General features: G+C 44.8%; 1 protein-coding gene across 1 annotated transcript in view; it reads left to right on the top strand.

The window, feature by feature from the left end:
* LOC148474023 (atrial natriuretic peptide receptor 2-like) overlaps positions 1–23,589 on the top strand; it is a gene marked incomplete at both ends in the record, with an annotated part of 147,297 nt that overhangs the window by 93,753 nt on the left and 29,955 nt on the right. The window contains one exon of the mRNA XM_088459210.1: positions 10,281–10,385. Coding sequence (XP_088315336.1) covers positions 10,281–10,385 — 105 coding nt within the window. The remainder of the gene's footprint in view (positions 1–10,280; positions 10,386–23,589) is intronic.

Raw genomic sequence — 23,589 nt, forward strand, 5'->3', positions numbered from 1 at the left:
TTGACCCCAGTAGTAGTCCCCACTATACAGTGCCCCCAGTAGTAGTCCCCACTATACAGTGCCCCCAGTAGTAGTCCCCACTATACAGTGCCCCCAGTAGTAGTCCCCACTATACAGTGCCCCCAGTAGTAGTCCCCACTATACAGTGCCCCCAGTAGTAGTCCCCACTATACAGTGCCCCCAGTAGTAGTCCCCACTATACAGTGCCCCCAGTAGTAGTCCCCACTATACAGTGCCCCCAGTACTAGTGCCCCCTATGCTGCATTGACCCCAGTAGTAGTTCCCCCCTATGCTGCATTGACCCCAGTAGTAGTTCCCACTATACAGTGCCCCCAGTAGTAGTCCCTCCTATACAGTGCCCCCAGTAGTAGTCCCTCCTATACAGTGCCCCCAGTAGTAGTCCCCACTATACAGTGCCCCCAGTAGTAGTCCCCACTATACAGTGCCCCCAGTAGTAGTCCCTCCTATACAGTGCCCCCAGTAGTAGTCCCTCCTATACAGTGCCCCCAGTAGTAGTCCCTCCTATACAGTGCCCCCAGTAGTAGTCCCTCCTATACAGTGCCCCCAGTAGTAGTCCCTCCTATACAGTGCCCCCAGTAGTAGTCCCTCCTATACAGTGCCCCCAGTAGTATTCCCCACTATACAGTGCCCCCAGTAGTAGTCCCTCCTATACAGTGCCCCCAGTAGTAGTCCCTCCTATACAGTGCCCCCAGTAGTAGTCCCTCCTATACAGTGCCCCCAGTAGTATTCCCCACTATACAGTGCCCCCAGTAGTAGTCCCCACTATACAGTGCCCCCAGTAGTAGTCCCCACTATACAGTGCCCCCAGTAGTAGTGCCCCCCCTATGTTGCATTGACCCCAGTTGTAGTCCCTCCTATACAGTGCCCCCAGTAGTAGTCCCCACTATACAGTGCCCCCAGTAGTAGTGCCCCCTATGCTGCATTGACCCCAGTAGTAGTCCCTCCTATTCAGTGCCCCCAGTAGTAGTCCCTCCTATACAGTGCCCCTAGTAGTAGTCCCCACTATACAGTGCCCCCAGTAGTAGTGCCCCTTATACAGTACCCTTAGTAGTTGTGCCCCCCTATGCTGCATTGACCGCAGTAGTAGCGCCCCCCTATGCTGCATTGACCCCAGTAGTAGTCCCCACTATACAGTGCCCCCAGTAATAGTCCCCACTATACAGTGCCCCCAGTAGTAGTCCCCACTATACAGTGCCCCCAGTAGTAGTGCCCCCCTATGCTGCATTGACCCCAGTAGTAGTCCCCACTATACAGTGCCCCCAGTAGTAGTCCCTCCTATACAGTGCCCCTAGTAGTAGTCCCCACTATACAGTGCCCCCAGTACTAGTGCCCCTTATACAGTACCCCCAGTAGTTGTGCCCCCCTATGCTGCATTGACCGCAGTAGTAGTGCCCCCCTATGCTGCATTGAGGCCAGTAGTAGTCCCCACTATACAGTGCCCCCAGTAGTAGTCCCCACTATACAGTGCCCCCAGTAGTAGTCCCCACTATACAGTGCCCCCAGTAGTAGTGCCCCCTATGCTGCATTGACCCCAGTAGTAGTCCCTCCTATACAGTGCCCCCAGTAGTAGTCCCCACTATACAGTGCCCCCAGTAGTAGTCCCTCCTATACAGTGCCCCCAGTAGTAGTCCCTCCTATACAGTGCCCCCAGTAGTAGTCCCTCCTATACAGTACCCCCAGTAGTAGTCCCTCCTATACAGTGCCCCCAGTAGTATTCCCCACTATACAGTGCCCCCAGTAGTAGTCCCTCCTATACAGTGCCCCCAGTAGTAGTCCCTCCTATACAGTGCCCCCAGTAGTAGTCCCTCCTATACAGTGCCCCCAGTAGTAGTCCCTCCTATACAGTGCCCCCAGTAGTAGTCCCCACTATACAGTGCCCCCAGTAGTAGTCCCTCCTATACAGTGCCCCCAGTAGTAGTCCCTCCTATACAGTGCCCCCAGTAGTAGTCCCTCCTATACAGTGCCCCCAGTAGTATTCCCCACTATACAGTGCCCCCAGTAGTAGTCCCTCCTATACAGTGCCCCCAGTAGTAGTCCCCACTATACAGTGCCCCCAGTAGTAGTCCCTCCTATACAGTGCCCCCAGTAGTAGTCCCTCCTATACAGTGCCCCCAGTAGTAGTCCCTCCTATACAGTGCCCACATTAGTAGTCCCTCCTATACAGTGCCCCCAGTAGTATTCCCCACTATACAGTGCCCCCAGTAGTAGTCCCCACTATACAGTGCCACCAGTAGTAGTCCCCACTATACAGTGCCCCCAGTAGTAGTGCCCCCCCTATGTTGCATTGACCCCAGTTGTAGTCCCTCCTATACAGTGCCCCCAGTAGTAGTCCCCACTATACAGTGCCCCCAGTAGTAGTGCCCCCTATGCTGCATTGACCCCAGTAGTAGTCCCTCCTATTCAGTGCCCCCAGTAGTAGTCCCTCCTATACAGTGCCCCTAGTAGTAGTCCCCACTATACAGTGCCCCCAGTAGTAGTGCCCCTTATACAGTACCCCCAGTAGTTGTGCCCCCCTATGCTGCATTGACCGCAGTAGTAGTGCCCCCCTATGCTGCATTGACCCCAGTAGTAGTCCCCACTATACAGTGCCCCCAGTAGTAGTCCCCACTATACAGTGCCCCCAGTAGTAGTCCCCACTATACAGTGCCCCCAGTAGTAGTCCCCACTATACAGTGCCCCCAGTAGTAGTCCCCACTATACAGTGCCCCCAGTAGTAGTCCCTACTATACAGTGCCCCCAGTAGTAGTGCCCCCTATGCTGCATTGACCCCAGTAGTAGTTCCCCCCTATGCTGCATTGACCCCAGTAGTAGTTCCCACTATACAGTGCCCCCAGTAGTAGTTCCCCCTATACAGTGCCCCCAGTAGTAGTGCCCCCCTATGCTGCATTGACCCCAGTAGTAGTGCCCCCCTATGCTGCATTGACCCCAGTAGTAGTCCCTCCTATACAGTGCCCCCAGTACTAGTCCCCACTATACAGTGCCCCCAGTAGTAGTGCCCCCCTATGCTGCATTGACCCCAGTAGTAGTCCCTCCTATACAGTGCCCCCAGTAGTAGTGCTCCCCTATGCTGCATTGACCCCAGTAGTAGTCCCTCCTATACAGTGCCCCCAGTAGTAGTCCCCACTATACAGTGCCCCCAGGAGAAGTCCCCCCTATACAGTGCCCCCAGTAGTAGTCCCCCCTATACAGTGCCCCCAGTAGTAGTCCCCCCTATACAGTGCACCCAGTAGTAGTCCCCACTATACAGTGCCCCCAGGAGAAGTCCCCCCTATACAGTGCCCCCAGGAGAAGTCCCCCCTATACAGTGCCCCCAGTAGTAGTCCCCCCTATACAGTGCCCCCAGTAGTAGTCCCCCCTATACAGTGTACCCAGTAGTAGTCCCCACTATACAGTGCCCCCAGGAGAAGTCCCCCCTATACAGTGCCCCCAGTAGTAGTCCCCCCTATACAGTGCACCCAGTAGTAGTGCCCCCTATACAGTGCCCCCAGTAGTAGTGCTCCCCTGTGCTGCATTGACCCAGTAGTAGTTCCCCCTATACAGTGCCCCCCGTAGTAGTCCCCCCTATACAGTGCCCCCAGTAGTAGTCCCCCCTATACAGTGCACGCAGTAGTAGTCCCCACTATACAGTGCCCCCAGTAATAGTCCCCACTATACAGTGCCCCCAGTAGTAGTGCTCCCCTATGCTGCATTGACCCCAGTAGTAGTCCCTCCTATACAGTGCCCCCAGTAGTAGTCCCCACTATACAGTGCCCCCAGTAGTAGTGCCCCCTATGCTGCATAGACCCCAGTAGTAGTCCCTCCTATACAGTGCCCCCAGTAGTAGTCCCCACTAAACAGTGCCCCCAGTAGTAGACCCCACTATACAGTGCCCCCAGTAGTAGTGCCCCCTATGCTGCATTGACCCCAGTAGTAGTCCCTCCTATACAGTGCCCCCAGTAGTAGTCCCTCCTATACAGTGCCCCCAGTAGTAGTCCCTCCTATACAGTGCCCCCAGTAGTAGTCCCTCCTATACAGTGCCCCCAGTAGTATTCCCCACTATACAGTGCCCCCAGTAGTAGTCTCTCCTATACAGTGCCCCCAGTAGTAGTCCCTCCTATACAGTGCCCCCAGTAGTAGTCCCTCCTATACAGTGCCCCCAGTAGTAGTCCCTCCTATACAGTGCCCCCAGTAGTATTCCCCACTATACAGTGCCCCCAGTAGTAGTGCCCACTATACAGTGCCCCCAGTAGTAGTCCCCAGTAGTAGTCCCTCCTATACAGTGCCCCCAGTAGTAGTCCCTCCTATACAGTGCCCCCAGTAGTAGTCCCTCCTATACAGTGCCCCCAGTAGTAGTCCCTCCTATACAGTGCCCCCCAGTAGTAGTCCCTCCTATACAGTGCCCCCAGTAGTAGTCCCTCCTATACAGTGCCCCCAGTAGTAGTCCCTCCTATACAGTGCCCCCAGTAGTAGTCCCTCCTATACAGTGCCCCCAGTAGTAGTCCCTCCTATACAGTGCCCCCAGTAGTAGTCCCTCCTATACAGTGCCCCCAGTAGTAGTCCCTCCTATACAGTGCCCCCAGTAGTAGTCCCTCCTATACAGTGCCCCCAGTAGTATTCCCCACTATACAGTGCCCCCAGTAGTAGTCCCCACTATACAGTGCCCCCCCGCCTGCACACACACACAGAAAAAAACACAAGTTACCTGATCCGCTCTGAGTCCCGGCCGCTATTCTCCTGCATGGGAGAGGTGTCGTGACGTCTCTCCCATCACATGCTGCGGGGGAGCCAGAAGACGGAGCTCATTAGTGACGTCATCTCCAGCCGGCTCCCTCATCTGGCTGGCAGCTGTCTGTTTGTAAGCCGTGTCGGGCAGACCGCTCTCACTGTACAGTATGAGGTCCCTGTTATAGTGCACACCAGCTATAGCCTGTACAGTATGAGGCCCCTGTTATAGTGTACACCAGCTACAGCCTGTACAGTATGAGGCCCCTGTTATAGTGCACACCAGCTATAGCCTGTACAGTATGAGGTCCCTGTTATAGTGCACACCAGCTATACCCTGTACAGTATGGGCTCCCTGTTATAGTGCACACCAGCTATAGCCTGTACAGTATGAGGCCCCTGTTATAGTGTACACCAGCTATAGCCTGTACAGTATGAGGCCCTGTTATAGTGCACACCAGCTATAGCCTGTACAGTATGGGCTCCCTGTTATAGTGCACACCAGCTATAGCCTGTACAGTATGGGGTCCCTGTTATAGTGCACACCAGCTACAGCCTGTACAGTTTGAGGCCTCTGTTATAGTGCACACCAGCTATAGCCTGTACAGTATGGGGTCCCTGTTATAGTGCACACCAGCTACAGCCTGTACAGTATGAGGCCCCTGTTATAGTGCACACCAGCTATAGCCTGTACAGTATGAGGTCCCTGTTATAGTGCACACCAGCTATAGCCTGTACAGTATGAGGCCCCTGTTATAGTGCACACCAGCTATAGCCTGTACAGTATGGGGCCCCTGTTATAGTGCACACCAGCTATAGCCTGTACAGTATGGGGCCCCTGTTATAGTGCACACCAGCTATAGCCTGTACAGTATGAGGCCCCTGTTATAGTGTACACCAGCTACAGCCTGTACAGTATGAGGCCCCTGTTATAGTGCACACCAGCTATAGCCTGTACAGTGTGGGGTCCCTGTTATAGTGCACACCAGCTATAACCTGTACAGTATGAGGCCCCTGTTATAGTGCACACCAGCTATAACCTGTACAGTGTGGGGTCCCTGTTATAGTGCACACCAGCTATAACCTGTACAGTGTGGGGTCCCTGTTATAGTGCACACCAGATATAGCCTGTACAGTATGAGGCCCCTGTTATAGTGCACACCAGATATAGCCTGTACAGTATGAGGTCCCTGTTATAGTGCACACCAGCTATAGCCTGTACAGTATGAGGTCCCTGTTATAGTGCACACCAGCTATAGCCTGTACAGTATTAGGTCCCTGTTATAGTACACACCAGCTACAGCCTGTACAGTATGAGGCCCCTGTTATAGTGCACACCAGATATAGCCTGTACAGTATGGGGCCCCTGTTTTAGTGCACACCAGATATAGCCTGTACAGTATGAGGCCCCTGTTATAGTGCACACCAGCTACAGCCTGTACAGTATGAGGCCCCTGTTATAGTGCACACCAGATATAGCCTGTACAGTATGAGGCCTCTGTTATAGTGCACACCAGCTGTAGCCTGTACAGTATGGGGCCCCTGTTATAGTGCACACCAAATATAGCCTGTACAGTATGAGGCCCCTGTTATAGTGCACACCAGATATAGCCTGTACAGTATGAGGCCCCTGTTATAGTGCACACCAGCTATAGCCTGTACAGTATGAGGCCCCTGTTATAGTGCACACCAGCTATAGCCTGTACAGTATGAGGCCCCTGTTATAGTGCACACCAGATATAGTCTGTACAGTATGGGACCCCTGTTATAGTGCACACCAGCTATAGCCTGTACAGTACGAGGCCCCTGTTATAGTGCACACCAGCTATAGCCTGTACAGTATGGGGCCTCTGTTATAGTGCACACCAGCTATAGCCTGTACAGTATGGGGTCCCTGTTATAGTGTACACCAGCTATAGTCTGTACATATGTGGTCCCTGTTATAGTGCACACCAGCTACAGCCTGTACATATGTGGCCCCTGTTATAGTGTACACCAGCTACAGCCTGTACAGTATGAGGCCCCTGTTATAGTGCACACCAGCTATAGCCTGTACAGTATAAGGCCCCTGTTATAGTGCACACCAGCTATAGCCTGTACAGTATGAGGTCCCTGTTATAGTGCACACCAGATATAGCCTGTACAGTATGAGGCCCTGTTATAGTGCACACCAGCTACAGCCTGTACATATGTGGCCCCTGTTATAGTGCACACCAGATATAGCCTGTACAGTATGAGGCCCCTGTTATAGTGCACACCAGCTATAGCCTGTACAGTATGAGGCCCCTGTTATAGTGCACACCAGATATAGCCTGTACAGTATGAGGCCTCTGTTATAGTGCACACCAGATATAGCCTGTACAGTATGAGGCCCCTGTTATAGTGCACACCAGCTATAGCCTGTACAGTATGGGGTCCCTGTTATAGTGCACACCAGATATAGCCTGTACAGTATGAGGCCCCTGTTATAGTGCACACCAGATATAGCCTGTACAGTATGAGGCCCCTGTTATAGTGCACACCAGCTATAGCCTGTACAGTATGAGGCCCCTGTTATAGTGCACACCAGCTATAGCCTGTACAGTATGAGGCCTCTGTTATAGTGCACACCAGCTATAGTCTGTACAGTATGAGGCCCCTGTTATAGTGCACACCAGCTATAGCCTGTACAGTATGAGGCCTCTGTTATAGTGCACACCAGCTATAGCCTGTACAGTGTGAGGCCCCTGTTATAGTGCACACCAGCTACAGCCTGTACAGTATGAGGCCCCTGTTATAGTGCACACCACATATAGCCTGTACAGTATGAGGCCCCTGTTATAGTGCACACCAGATATAGCCTGTACAGTATGAGGCCTCTGTTATAGTGCACACCAGCTATAGCCTGTACAGTATGAGGCCCCTGTTATAGTGCACACCAGCTATAGCCTGTACAGTATGAGGCCTCTGTTATAGTGCACACCAGCTATAGTCTGTACATATGTGGTCCCTGTTATAGTGCACACCAGCTACAGCCTGTACATATGTGGCCCCTGTTATAGTGTACACCAGCTACAGCCTGTACAGTATGAGGCCCCTGTTATAGTGCACACCAGCTATAGCCTGTACAGTATGAGGCCCCTGTTATAGTGCACACCAGCTATAGCCTGTACAGTATGAGGTCCCTGTTATAGTGCACACCAGATATAGCCTGTACAGTATGAGGCCCTGTTATAGTGCACACCAGCTACAGCCTGTACATATGTGGCCCCTGTTATAGTGCACACCAGATATAGCCTGTACAGTATGAGGCCCCTGTTATAGTGCACACCAGCTATAGCCTGTACAGTATGAGGCCCCTGTTATAGTGCACACCAGATATAGCCTGTACAGTATGAGGCCTCTGTTATAGTGCACACCAGATATAGCCTGTACAGTATGAGGCCCCTGTTATAGTGCACACCAGCTATAGCCTGTACAGTATGGGGTCCCTGTTATAGTGCACACCAGATATAGCCTGTACAGTATGAGGCCCCTGTTATAGTGCACACCAGATATAGCCTGTACAGTATGAGGCCCCTGTTATAGTGCACACCAGCTATAGCCTGTACAGTATGAGGCCCCTGTTATAGTGCACACCAGCTATAGCCTGTACAGTATGAGGCCTCTGTTATAGTGCACACCAGCTATAGTCTGTACAGTATGAGGCCCCTGTTATAGTGCACACCAGCTATAGCCTGTACAGTATGAGGCCTCTGTTATAGTGCACACCAGCTATAGCCTGTACAGTATGAGGCCCCTGTTATAGTGCACACCACATATAGCCTGTACAGTATGAGGCCCCTGTTATAGTGCACACCAGCTACAGCCTGTACAGTATGAGGCCTCTGTTATAGTGCACACCAGCTATAGCCTGTACAGTATGAGGCCCCTGTTATAGTGCACACCAGCTATAGCCTGTACAGTATGAGGCCCCTGTTATAGTGCACACCAGATATAGCCTGTACAGTATGGGGCCCCTGTTATAGTGCACACCAGATATAGCCTGTACATATGGGACCCCTCTAATGACTGGCACAAAAAACTGTGCCCCCCTTCCCAATCCTTGTAAAGAACAGTCCTGTGCTGTAAATACTGGTGCTCATATCAGCCCCCTGATTTTGTGGGTATCTGGTAATTAAGAATTGATTGAACAAAATGTATTTTTTGTTAGTGCCCCGTTACTCACAGCTGGTATATATGATCTATGTCACCTATTCCTTATTTTCCCCAAATTAAACAGGGAGGCTCGGGTCACTATATATGATCTGTGTCCCCTATTCCTTATGTTCCCCATATAACGCAGGGAGGCTGGGGTCACTATATATGATCCGTGTCACCTATTCCTTATGTTCCCCATATAACGCAGGGAGGCTGGGGTCACTATATATGATCTCTATCACCTATTCCTTATGTTCCCCATATAACGCAGGGAGGCTCGGGTCACTATATATGATCTGTGTCCCCTATTCCTTATGTTCCCCATATAAAGCAGGGAGGCTCGGGTCACTATATATGATCTGTGTCCCCTATTCCTTATGTTCCCCATATAAAGCAGGGAGGCTCGGGTCACTATATATGATCCGTGTCCCCTATTCCTTATGTTCCCCATATAACGCAGGGAGGCTCGGGTCATTATATATGATCCGTGTCACCTATTCCTTATGTTCCCCATATAACGCAGGGAGGCTGGGGTCACTATATATGATCTGTGTCCCCTATTCCTTATGTTCCCCATATAACGCAGGGAGGCTCGGGTCACTATATATAATCTGTGTCCCCTATTCCTTATGTTCCCCATATAACGCAGGGAGGCTCGGGTCACTATATATGATCTGTGTCACCTATTCCTTATATTCCCTATATAATGCAGGGAGGATCGGGTCACTATATATAATCTGTGTCACCTATTCCTTATGTTCCCCATATAACGCAGGGAGGCTCGGGTCACTATATATGATCTGTGTCCCCTATTCCTTATGTTCACCATATAACGCAGGGAGGCTCGGGTCACTATATATGATCTGTGTCACCTATTCCTTATGTTCCCCATATAACGCAGGGAGGCTCGGGTCACTATATATGATCCGTGTCCCCTATTCCTTATGTTCCCCATATAACGCAGGGAGGCTCGGGTCACTATATATGATCTGTGTCCCCTATTCCTTATGTTCTCCATATAACGCAGGGAGGCTCGGGTCACTATATATGATCTGTGTCACCTATTCCTGATGTTCCACATATAACGCAGGGAGGCTCGGGTCACTATATATGATCCGTGTCACCTATTCCTTATGTTCCCCATATAACGCAGGGAGGCTCGGGTCATTATATATGATCCGTGTCACCTATTCCTTATGTTCCCCATATAACGCAGGGAGGCTCGGGTCACTATATATGATCCGTGTCCCCTATTCCTTATGTTCTCCATATAGTGCATATAGGCTCGGGTCACTATGTATGATTGTATACTATATAATGTATGGGTATTGTGGGCTATCTGTAATTTCAAATCATCTCACCCATCTTTTCTCACACAGATGAGGGATGTTCAGTTCAACCATCTAACGCGGTTCCTGGGTGCATGTATAGACCCCCCAAACATCTGCATTGTGACAGAATATTGCCCCCGGGGAAGCTTGCAGGTACAACACTGGACATTATTTTACACTACAAGGGTAACTTAACTGACACAGTTAATTTAGTTCAGTGGCAAGCACTAGAATAACATAGTTATAGATGCTTTCTGATAGTGGGACAGATATTACAGTAACACAGTATTAGGTGCAGAGTGATAGTGGGACAGATATTACAGTAACACAGTATTAGATGCAGAGTGATAGTGGGACAGATATTACAGTAACACAGTACTAGTTGCAGAGTGATAGTGGGACAGATATTACAGTAACACAGTATTAGATGCAGAGTGATAGTGGGACAGATTACAGTAACACAGTATTAGGTGCAGAGTGATAGTGGGACAGATATTACAGTTACACAGTATTAGATGCAGAGTGATAGTGGGACAGATATTACAGTAACACAGTATTAGGTGCAGAGTGATAGTGGGACAGATATCAGAGTAACAGTATTAGATGCAGAGTGATAGTGGGACAGATATTACAGTAACACAGTATTAGATGCAGAGTGATAGTGGGACAGATATCAGAGTAACAGTATTAGGTGCAGAGTGATAGTGGGACAGATATTACAGTAACACAGTATTAGATGCAGAGTGATAGTGGGGCAGATATTACAGTAACAGTATTAGATGCAGAGTGATAGTGGGACAGATATTACAGTAACACAGTATTAGATGCAGAGTGATAGTGGGACAGATATTACAGTAACACAGTATTAGGTGCAGAGTGATAGTGGGACAGATATTATAGTTACACAGTATTAGATGCAGAGTGATAGTGGGACAGATATTACAGTAACACAGTATTAGGTGCAGAGTGATAGTGGGACAGATATCAGAGTAACAGTATTAGGTGCAGAGTGATAGTGGGACAGATATTACAGTAACACAGTATTAGATGCAGAGTGATAGTGGGGCAGATATTACAGTAACAGTATTAGATGCAGAGTGATAGTGGGGCAGATATTACAGTAACACAGTATTAGGTGCAGAGTGATAGTGGGACAGATATCAGAGTAACACAGTATTAGGTGCAGAGTGATAGTGGGACAGATATCAGAGTAACACAGTATTAGGTGCAGAGTGATAGTGGGACAGATATCAGAGTAACACAGTATTAGGTGCAGAGTGATAGTGGGACAGATATCAGAGTAACACAGTATTAGATGCAGAGTGATAATGGGACAGATATCAGAGTAACACAGTATTAGATGCAGAGTGATAATGGGGCAGATATCAGAGTAACACAGTATTAGGTGCAGAGTGACCGTGGGACAGATATTACAGTAACAGTATTAGATGCAGAGTGATAGTGGGGCAGATATCAGAGTAACAGTATTAGGTGCAGAGTGATAGTGGGGCAGATAGTACAGTAATACAGTATTAGGTGCAGAGTGATAGTGGGACAGATATCAGAGTAACAGTATTAGGTGCAGAGTGATAGTGGGACAGATATTACAGTAACACAGTATTAGATGCAGAGTGATAGTGGGGCAGATATTACAGTAACAGTATTAGATGCAGAGTGATAGTGGGGCAGATATTACAGTAACACAGTATTAGGTGCAGAGTGATAGTGGGACAGATATTACAGTAACACAGTATTAGGTGCAGAGTGATAGTGGGACAGATATTACAGTTACACAGTATTAGATGCAGAGTGATAGTGGGACAGATATTACAGTAACACAGTATTAGGTGCAGAGTTATAGTGGGGCAGATATCAGAGTAACAGTTTTAGGTGCAGAGTGATAGTGGGACAGATATCAGAGTAACACAGTATTAGGTGCAGAGTGATAGTGGGACAGATATCAGAGTAACACAGTATTAGATGCAGAGTGATAGTGGGACAGATATTACAGTAACACAGTATTAGGTGCAGAGTGATAGTGGGACAGATATCAGAGTAACAGTATTAGGTGCAGAGTGATAGTGGGACAGATATTACAGTAACAGTATTAGATGCAGAGTGATAGTGGGGCAGATATTACAGTAACAGTATTAGATGCAGAGTGATAGTGGGACAGATATTACAGTAACACAGTATTAGATGCAGAGTGATAGTGGGACAGATATTACAGTAACACAGTATTAGGTGCAGAGTGATAGTGGGACAGATATTACAGTTACACAGTATTAGATGCAGAGTGATAGTGGGACAGATATTACAGTAACACAGTATTAGGTGCAGAGTGATAGTGGGACAGATATCAGAGTAACAGTATTAGGTGCAGAGTGATAGTGGGACAGATATTACAGTAACACAGTATTAGGTGCAGAGTGATAGTGGGACAGATATCAGAGTAACAGTATTAGATGCAGAGTGATAGTGGGACAGATATTACAGTAACACAGTATTAGGTGCAGAGTGAAAGTGGGACAGATATCAGAGTAACAGTATTAGGTGCAGAGTGATAGTGGGACAGATATTACAGTAACAGTATTAGATGCAGAGTGATAGTGGGGCAGATATTACAGTAACACAGTATTAGGTGCAGAGTGATAGTGGGACAGATATCAGAGTAACACAGTATTAGGTGCAGAGTGATAGTGGGACAGATATCAGAGTAACACAGTATTAGATGCAGAGTGATAGTGGGACAGATATCAGAGTAACACAGTATTAGATGCAGAGTGATAGTGGGACAGATATCAGAGTAACACAGTATTAGGTGCAGAGTTATAGTGGGACAGATATTACAGTAACAGTATTAGATGCAGAGTGATAGTGGGGCAGATATCAGAGTAACACAGTATTAGATGCTCAGTGATAGTGTGGCAGATATTACAGTAACAGTATTAGATGCAGAGTGATAATGGGGCAGATATTACAGTAACACAGTATTAGATGCAGAGTTATAGTGGGGCAGATATTACAGTATTAGATGCTGAGTAATAGTGGGACATATCAGAGTAACACAGTATTAGATGCAGAGTGATAGTGGGACAGATATTACAGTAACAGTATTAGATGCAGAGTGATAGTGGGACAGATATTACAGTAACACAGTATTAGGTGTAGAGTGATAGTGGGACAGATATTACAGTAACACAGTATTAGGTGCAGAGTGATAGTGGGACAGATATCAGAGTAACACAGTATTAGATGCAGAGTGATAGTGTGACAGATATCAGAGTAACAGTATTAGGTGCAGAGTTATAGTGGGGCAGATATCAGAGTAACAGTATTAGGTGCAGAGTGATAGTGGGACAGATATCAGAGTAACACAGTATTAGGTGCAGAGTGATAGTGGGACAGATATTACAGTAACACAGTATTAGGTGTAGAGTGATAGTGGGACAGATATTATAGTAACACAGTATTAGGTGCAGAGTGATAGTGGGGCAGATATTACAGTAACACAGTATTAGATGCAGAGTTATAGTGGGGCAGATATCAGAGTAACACAGTATTAGATGCTCAGTGATAGTGGGGCAGATATTACAGTAACACAGTATTAGATGCAGAGTGATAATGGGGCAGATATTACAGTAATACAGTATTAGATGCAGAGTGATAGTGGGGCAGATATCAGAGTAACACAGTATTAGATGCAGAGTGATAGTGGGACAGATATTACAGTAACAGTATTAGGTGCAGAGTGATAGTGGGACAGATATTACAGTAACACAGTATTAGGTGCAGAGTGATAGTGGGACAGATATTACAGTAACACAGTATTAGGTGCAGAGTTATAGTGGGGCAGATATTACAGTATTAGATGCTGAGTAATAGTGGGACAGATATTACAGTAACACAGTATTAGGTGTAGAGTGATAGTGGGACAGATATTACAGTAACACAGTATTAGGTGCAGAGTTATAGTGGGGCAGATATTACAGTATTAGATGCTGAGTAATAGTGGGACAGATATTACAGTAACACAGTATTAGATGCAGAGTGATAGTGGGACAGATATTACAGTAACACAGTATTAGGTGCAGAGTGATTGTGGGACAGATATCAGAGTAACACAGTATTAGGTGCAGAGTGATAGTGGGACAGATATCAGAGTAACACAGTATTAGATGCAGAGTGATAGTGGGACAGATATCAGAGTAACAGTATTAGGTGCAGAGTTATAGTGGGGCAGATAGAGTAACAGTATTAGGTGCAGAGTGATAGTGGGACAGATATCAGAGTAACAGTATTAGGTGCAGAGTGATAGTGGGGCAGATATCAGAGTAACACAGTATTAGATGCAGAGTGATAATGGGGCAGATATCAGAGTAACACAGTATTAGATGCAGAGTTATAGTGGGGCAGATATTACAGTATTAGATGCTGAGTGATAGTGGGACAGATATCAGAGTAACAGTATTAGGTGCAGAGTGATAGTGGGGCAGATATTACAGTAACACAGTATTAGGTGCAGTGTGATAGTGGGACAGATATCAGAGTAACAGTATTAGATGCAGAGTGATAGTGGGACAGATATTACAGTAACACAGTATTAGGTGCAGAGTGATTGTGGGACAGATATCAGAGTAACACAGTATTAGGTGCAGAGTGATAGTGGGACAGATATCAGAGTAACAGTATTAGATGCAGAGTTGTAGTGGGGCAGATATCAGAGTAACAGTATTAGATGCAGAGTGATAGTGGGACAGATATCAGAGTAACAGTATTAGATGCAGAGTTGTAGTGGGGCAGATATCAGAGTAACAGTATTAGATGCAGAGTGATAGTGGGACAGATATTACAGTAACACATTATTAGATGCAGAGTGATAGTGGGACATATCAGAGTAACACAGTATTAGATGCAGAGTGATAGTGGGACAGATATTACAGTAACACAGTATTAGGTGTAGAGTGATAGTGGGACAGATATTACAGTAACACAGTATTAGGTGCAGAGTTATAGTGGGGCAGATATTACAGTATTAGATGCTGAATAATAGTGGGACAGATATCAGAGTAACAGTATTATGTGCAGAGTGATAGTGGGACAGATATCACAGTAATACAGTATTAGGTGCAGAGTGATAGTGGGACAGATATTACAGTAACACAGTATTAGGTGCAGAGTGATAGTGGGACAGATATTACAGTAACACAGTATTAGGTGCAGAGTGATAGTGGGACAGATATCAGAGTAACAGTATTAGGTGCAGAGTTATAGTGGGGCAGATATCAGAGTAACACAGTATTAGGTGCAGAGTGATAGTGGGACAGATATCAGAGTAACACAGTATTAGATGCAGAGTGATAGTGGGACAGATATCAGAGTAACAGTATTAGGTGCAGAGTAATAGTGGGACAGATATTAGAGTAACAGTATTATGTGCAGAGTGATAGTGGGACAGATATCACAGTAACACCGTATTAGGTGCAGAGTGATAGTGGGACAGATATTACAGTAACACAGTATTAGATGCAGAGTGATAGTGGGACAGATATTACAGTAACAGTATTAGGTGCAGAGTGATAGTGGGACAGATATCAGAGTAACAGTATTAGGTGCAGAGTGATAGTGGGACAGATATCAGAGTAACACAGTATTAGATGCAGAGTGATAGTGGGACAGATATCAGAGTAACAGTATTAGGTGCAGAGTTATAGTGGGGCAGATATCAGAGTAACACAGTATTAGATGCAGAGTGATAATGGGGCAGATATCAGAGTAACACAGTATTAGATGCAGAGTTATAGTGGGGCAGATATTACAGTATTAGATGCTGAGTGATAGTGGGACAGATATCAGAGTAACAGTATTAGGTGCAGAGTGATAGTGGGGCAGATATTACAGTAACACAGTATTAGGTGCAGTGTGATAGTGGGACAGATATCAGAGTAACAGTATTAGATGCAGAGTTGTAGTGGGGCAGATATCAGAGTAACAGTATTAGATGCAGAGTGATAGTGGGACAGATATTACAGTAACACAGTATTAGATGCAGAGTGATAGTGGGGCAGATATTACAGTAACACAGTATTAGATGTAGAGTGATAGTGGGGCAGATATTACAGTAACACAGTATTAGGTGCAGTGTGATAGTGGGACAGATATCAGAGTAACAGTATTAGATGCAGAGTTGTAGTGGGGCAGATATCAGAGTAACAGTATTAGATGCAGAGTGATAGTGGGACAGATATTACAGTAACACATTAGATGCAGAGTGATAGTGGGACATATCAGAGTAACACAGTATTAGATGCAGAGTGATAGTGGGACAGATATTACAGTAACACAGTATTAGGTGTAGAGTGATAGTGGGACAGATATCAGAGTAACAGTATTAGGTGCAGAGTGATAGTGGGGCAGATATTACAGTAACACAGTATTAGATGCAGAGTGATAATGGGTCAGATATCAGAGTAACACAGTATTAGGTGCAGAGTGATAGTGGGACAGATATCAGAGTAACACAGTATTAGATGCAGAGTGATAGTGGGACAGATATTACAGTAACACAGTATTAGATGCAGAGTGACAGTGGGACAGATAGCAGAGTAACAGTATTAGATGCAGAGTGATAATGGGACAGATATCAGAGTAACAGTATTAGATGCAGAGTGATAATGGGGCAGATATCAGAGTAACACAGTATTTGATGCAGAGTTATAGTGGGGCAGATATCAGAGTAACACAGTATTAGATGCAGAGTGATAATGGGGCAGATATCAGAGTAACAGTATTAGATGCAGAGTGATAATGGGGCAGATATCAGAGTAACACAGTATTTGATGCAGAGTGATAGTGGGACAAATATTACAGTAACACAGTATTAGATGCAGAGTTATAGTGGGGCAGATATCAGAGTAACACAGTATTTGATATCTGTCCCATTATCACTCTGCATCTAATACTGTGTTACTGTAATATCTGTCCCACTATCACTCTGCATTTAATACTGTTACTGTAATATCTGTCCCACTATCACTCTGCATCTAATACTGTGTTACTCTGATATCTGCCCCACTATATTAGATGCAGAGTGATAATGGGGCAGATATCAGAGTAACAGTATTAGATGCAGAGTGATAATGGGGCAGATATCAGAGTAACACAGTATTTGATGCAGAGTGATAGTGGGACAAATATTACAGTAACACAGTATTAGATGCAGAGTTATAGTGGGGCAGATATCAGAGTAACACAGTATTTGATATCTGTCCCACTATCACTCTGCATCTAATACTGTGTTACTCTGATATCTGCCCCACTATATTAGATGCAGAGTGATAGTGGGGCAGATATCAGAGTAACACAGTATTAGATGCAGAGTTATAGTGGGGCAGATATCAGAGTATTAGACGCTCAGTGATGGTGTGGCAGATATTACAGTAACACTATTAGATGCAGAGTGATAGTGGGGCAGATATTACAGTATTAGATGCTGAGTGATAGTGGCGCAGATATTACAGTATTAGATGCTGAGTGATAGTGGCGCAGATATTACAGTATTAGATGCAGAGTGATAGTGGGGCAGATATCATGGTAACACAGTATTAGGTGCAGAGTGATAGTGGGACAGATATTACAGTAACACAGTATTAGGTGCAGAGTGATAGTGGGACAGATATCAGAGTAACAGTATTAGGTGCAGAGTTATAGTGGGGCAGATATCAGAGTAACACAGTATTAGGTGCAGAGTGATAGTGGGACAGATATCAGAGTAACACAGTATTAGATGCAGAGTGATAGTGGGACAGATATCAGAGTAACAGTATTAGGTGCAGAGTAATAGTGGGACAGGTATTAGAGTAACAGTATTATGTGCAGAGTGATAGTGGGACAGATATCACAGTAACACCGTATTAGGTGCAGAGTGATAGTGGGACAGATATTACAGTAACACAGTATTAGATGCAGAGTGATAGTGGGACAGATATTACAGTAACAGTATTAGGTGCAGAGTGATAGTGGGACAGATATCAGAGTAACAGTATTAGGTGCAGAGTGATAGTGGGACAGATATCAGAGTAACACAGTATTAGATGCAGAGTGATAGTGGGACAGATATCAGAGTAACAGTATTAGGTGCAGAGTTATAGTGGGGCAGATATCAGAGTAACACAGTATTAGATGCAGAGTGATAATGGGGCAGATATCAGAGTAACACAGTATTAGATGCAGAGTTATAGTGGGGCAGATATTACAGTATTAGATGCTGAGTGATAGTGGGACAGATATCAGAGTAACAGTATTAGGTGCAGAGTGATAGTGGGGCAGATATTACAGTAACACAGTATTAGGTGCAGTGTGATAGTGGGACAGATATCAGAGTAACAGTATTAGATGCAGAGTTGTAGTGGGGCAGATATCAGAGTAACAGTATTAGATGCAGAGTGATAGTGGGACAGATATTACAGTAACACAGTATTAGATGCAGAGTGATAGTGGGGCAGATATTACAGTAACACAGTATTAGATGTAGAGTGATAGTGGGGCAGATATTACAGTAACACAGTATTAGGTGCAGTGTGATAGTGGGACAGATATCAGAGTAACAGTATTAGATGCAGAGTTGTAGTGGGGCAGATATCAGAGTAACAGTATTAGATGCAGAGTGATAGTGGGACAGATATTACAGTAACACATTAGATGCAGAGTGATAGTGGGACATATCAGAGTAACACAGTATTAGATGCAGAGTGATAGTGGGACAGATATTACAGTAACACAGTATTAGGTGTAGAGTGATAGTGGGACAGATATCAGAGTAACAGTATTAGATGCAGAGTTGTAGTGGGGCAGATATCAGAGTAACAGTATTAGATGCAGAGTGATAGTGGGACAGATATTACAGTAACACATTAGATGCAGAGTGATAGTGGGACATATCAGAGTAACACAGTATTAGATGCAGAGTGATAGTGGGACAGATATTACAGTAACACAGTATTAGGTGTAGAGTGATAGTGGGACAGATATCAGAGTAACAGTATTAGGTGCAGAGTGATAGTGGGGCAGATATTACAGTAACACAGTATTAGATGCAGAGTGATAATGGGTCAGATATCAGAGTAACACAGTATTAGGTGCAGAGTGATAGTGGGACAGATATCAGAGTAACACAGTATTAGATGCAGAGTGATAGTGGGACAGATATTACAGTAACACAGTATTAGATGCAGAGTGACAGTGGGACAGATATCAGAGTAACAGTATTAGATGCAGAGTGATAATGGGACAGATATCAGAGTAACAGTATTAGATGCAGAGTGATAATGGGGCAGATATCAGAGTAACACAGTATTTGATGCAGAGTTATAGTGGGGCAGATATCAGAGTAACACAGTATTAGATGCAGAGTGATAATGGGGCAGATATCAGAGTAACAGTATTAGATGCAGAGTGATAATGGGGCAGATATCAGAGTAACACAGTATTTGATGCAGAGTGATAGTGGGACAAATATTACAGTAACACAGTATTAGATGCAGAGTTATAGTGGGGCAGATATCAGAGTAACACAGTATTTGATATCTGTCCCATTATCACTCTGCATCTAATACTGTGTTACTGTAATATCTGTCCCACTATCACTCTGCATTTAATACTGTTACTGTAATATCTGTCCCACTATCACTCTGCATCTAATACTGTGTTACTCTGATATCTGCCCCACTATATTAGATGCAGAGTGATAATGGGGCAGATATCAGAGAAACAGTATTAGATGCAGAGTGATAATGGGGCAGATATCAGAGTAACACAGTATTTGATGCAGAGTGATAGTGGGACAAATATTACAGTAACACAGTATTAGATGCAGAGTTATAGTGGGGCAGATATCAGAGTAACACAGTATTTGATATCTGTCCCACTATCACTCTGCATCTAATACTGTGTTACTCTGATATCTGCCCCACTATATTAGATGCAGAGTGATAGTGGGGCAGATATCAGAGTAACACAGTATTAGATGCAGAGTTATAGTGGGGCAGATATCAGAGTATTAGACGCTCAGTGATGGTGTGGCAGATATTACAGTAACACTATTAGATGCAGAGTGATAGTGGGGCAGATATTACAGTATTAGATGCTGAGTGATAGTGGCGCAGATATTACAGTATTAGATGCTGAGTGATAGTGGCGCAGATATTACAGTATTAGATGCAGAGTGATAGTGGGGCAGATATCATGGTAACACAGTATTAGGTGCAGAGTGATAGTGGGACAGATATTACAGTAACACAGTATTAGGTGCAGAGTGATAGTGGGACAGATATCAGAGTAACAGTATTAGGTGCAGAGTTATAGTGGGGCAGATATCAGAGTAACACAGTATTAGGTGCAGAGTGATAGTGGGACAGATATCAGAGTAACACAGTATTAGATGCAGAGTGATAGTGGGACAGATATCAGAGTAACAGTATTAGGTGCAGAGTAATAGTGGGACAGATATTAGAGTAACAGTATTATGTGCAGAGTGATAGTGGGACAGATATCACAGTAACACCGTATTAGGTGCAGAGTGATAGTGGGACAGATATTACAGTAACACAGTATTAGATGCAGAGTGATAGTGGGACAGATATTACAGTAACAGTATTAGGTGCAGAGTGATAGTGGGACAGATATCAGAGTAACAGTATTAGGTGCAGAGTGATAGTGGGACAGATATCAGAGTAACACAGTATTAGATGCAGAGTGATAGTGGGACAGATATCAGAGTAACAGTATTAGGTGCAGAGTTATAGTGGGGCAGATATCAGAGTAACACAGTATTAGATGCAGAGTGATAATGGGGCAGATATCAGAGTAACACAGTATTAGATGCAGAGTTATAGTGGGGCAGATATTACAGTATTAGATGCTGAGTGATAGTGGGACAGATATCAGAGTAACAGTATTAGGTGCAGAGTGATAGTGGGGCAGATATTACAGTAACACAGTATTAGGTGCAGTGTGATAGTGGGACAGATATCAGAGTAACAGTATTAGATGCAGAGTTGTAGTGGGGCAGATATCAGAGTAACAGTATTAGATGCAGAGTGATAGTGGGACAGATATTACAGTAACACAGTATTAGATGCAGAGTGATAGTGGGGCAGATATTACAGTAACACAGTATTAGATGTAGAGTGATAGTGGGGCAGATATTACAGTAACACAGTATTAGGTGCAGTGTGATAGTGGGACAGATATCAGAGTAACAGTATTAGATGCAGAGTTGTAGTGGGGCAGATATCAGAGTAACAGTATTAGATGCAGAGTGATAGTGGGACAGATATTACAGTAACACATTAGATGCAGAGTGATAGTGGGACATATCAGAGTAACACAGTATTAGATGCAGAGTGATAGTGGGACAGATATTACAGTAACACAGTATTAGGTGTAGAGTGATAGTGGGACAGATATCAGAGTAACAGTATTAGATGCAGAGTTGTAGTGGGGCAGATATCAGAGTAACAGTATTAGATGCAGAGTGATAGTGGGACAGATATTACAGTAACACATTAGATGCAGAGTGATAGTGGGACATATCAGAGTAACACAGTATTAGATGCAGAGTGATAGTGGGACAGATATTACAGTAACACAGTATTAGGTGTAGAGTGATAGTGGGACAGATATCAGAGTAACAGTATTAGGTGCAGAGTGATAGTGGGGCAGATATTACAGTAACACAGTATTAGATGCAGAGTGATAATGGGGCAGATATCAGAGTAACACAGTATTAGGTGCAGAGTGATAGTGGGACAGATATCAGAGTAACACAGTATTAGATGCAGAGTGATAGTGGGACAGATATTACAGTAACACAGTATTAGATGCAGAGTGACAGTGGGACAGATATCAGAGTAACAGTATTAGATGCAGAGTGATAATGGGACAGATATCAGAGTAACAGTATTAGATGCAGAGTGATAATGGGGCAGATATCAGAGTAACACAGTATTTGATGCAGAGTTATAGTGGGGCAGATATCAGAGTAACACAGTATTAGATGCAGAGTGATAATGGGGCAGATATCAGAGTAACAGTATTAGATGCAGAGTGATAATGGGGCAGATATCAGAGTAACACAGTATTTGATGCAGAGTGATAGTGGGACAAATATTACAGTAACACAGTATTAGATGCAGAGTTATAGTGGGGCAGATATCAGAGTAACACAGTATTTGATATCTGTCCCATTATCACTCTGCATCTAATACTGTGTTACTGTAATATCTGTCCCACTATCACTCTGCATTTAATACTGTGTTACTGTAATATCTGTCCCACTATCACTCTGCATCTAATACTGTGTTACTCTGATATCTGCCCCACTATATTAGATGCAGAGTGATAATGGGGCAGATATCAGAGTAACAGTATTAGATGCAGAGTGATAATGGGGCAGATATCAGAGTAACACAGTATTTGATGCAGAGTGATAGTGGGACAAATATTACAGTAACACAGTATTAGATGCAGAGTTATAGTGGGGCAGATATCAGAGTAACACAGTATTTGATATCTGTCCCACTATCACTCTGCATCTAATACTGTGTTACTCTGATATCTGCCCCACTATATTAGATGCAGAGTGATAGTGGGGCAGATATCAGAGTAACACAGTATTAGATGCAGAGTTATAGTGGGGCAGATATCAGAGTATTAGACGCTCAGTGATGGTGTGGCAGATATTACAGTAACACTATTAGATGCAGAGTGATAGTGGGGCAGATATTACAGTATTAGATGCTGAGTGATAGTGGCGCAGATATTACAGTATTAGATGCTGAGTGATAGTGGCGCAGATATTACAGTATTAGATGCAGAGTTATAGTGGGGCAGATATCAGAGTAACACAGTATTAGATGCAGAGTGATAATGGGGCAGATATCAGAGTAACAGTATTAGATGCAGAGTGATAATGGGGCAGATATCAGAGTAACACAGTATTTGATGCAGAGTGATAGTGGGACAAATATTACAGTAACACAGTATTAGATGCAGAGTTATAGTGGGGCAGATATCAGAGTAACACAGTATTTGATATCTGTCCCATTATCACTCTGCATCTAATACTGTGTTACTGTAATATCTGTCCCACTATCACTCTGCATTTAATACTGTTACTGTAATATCTGTCCCACTATCACTCTGCATCTAATACTGTGTTACTCTGATATCTGCCCCACTATATTAGATGCAGAGTGATAATGGGGCAGATATCAGAGAAACAGTATTAGATGCAGAGTGATAATGGGGCAGATATCAGAGTAACACAGTATTTGATGCAGAGTGATAGTGGGACAAA

The sequence above is a fragment of the Taudactylus pleione genome, unplaced genomic scaffold (assembly GCF_031769625.1).
Source record: "Taudactylus pleione unplaced genomic scaffold, aTauple2 ptg000898l, whole genome shotgun sequence".
NCBI classification, from domain to species: Eukaryota; Metazoa; Chordata; class Amphibia; order Anura; family Myobatrachidae; genus Taudactylus; species Taudactylus pleione.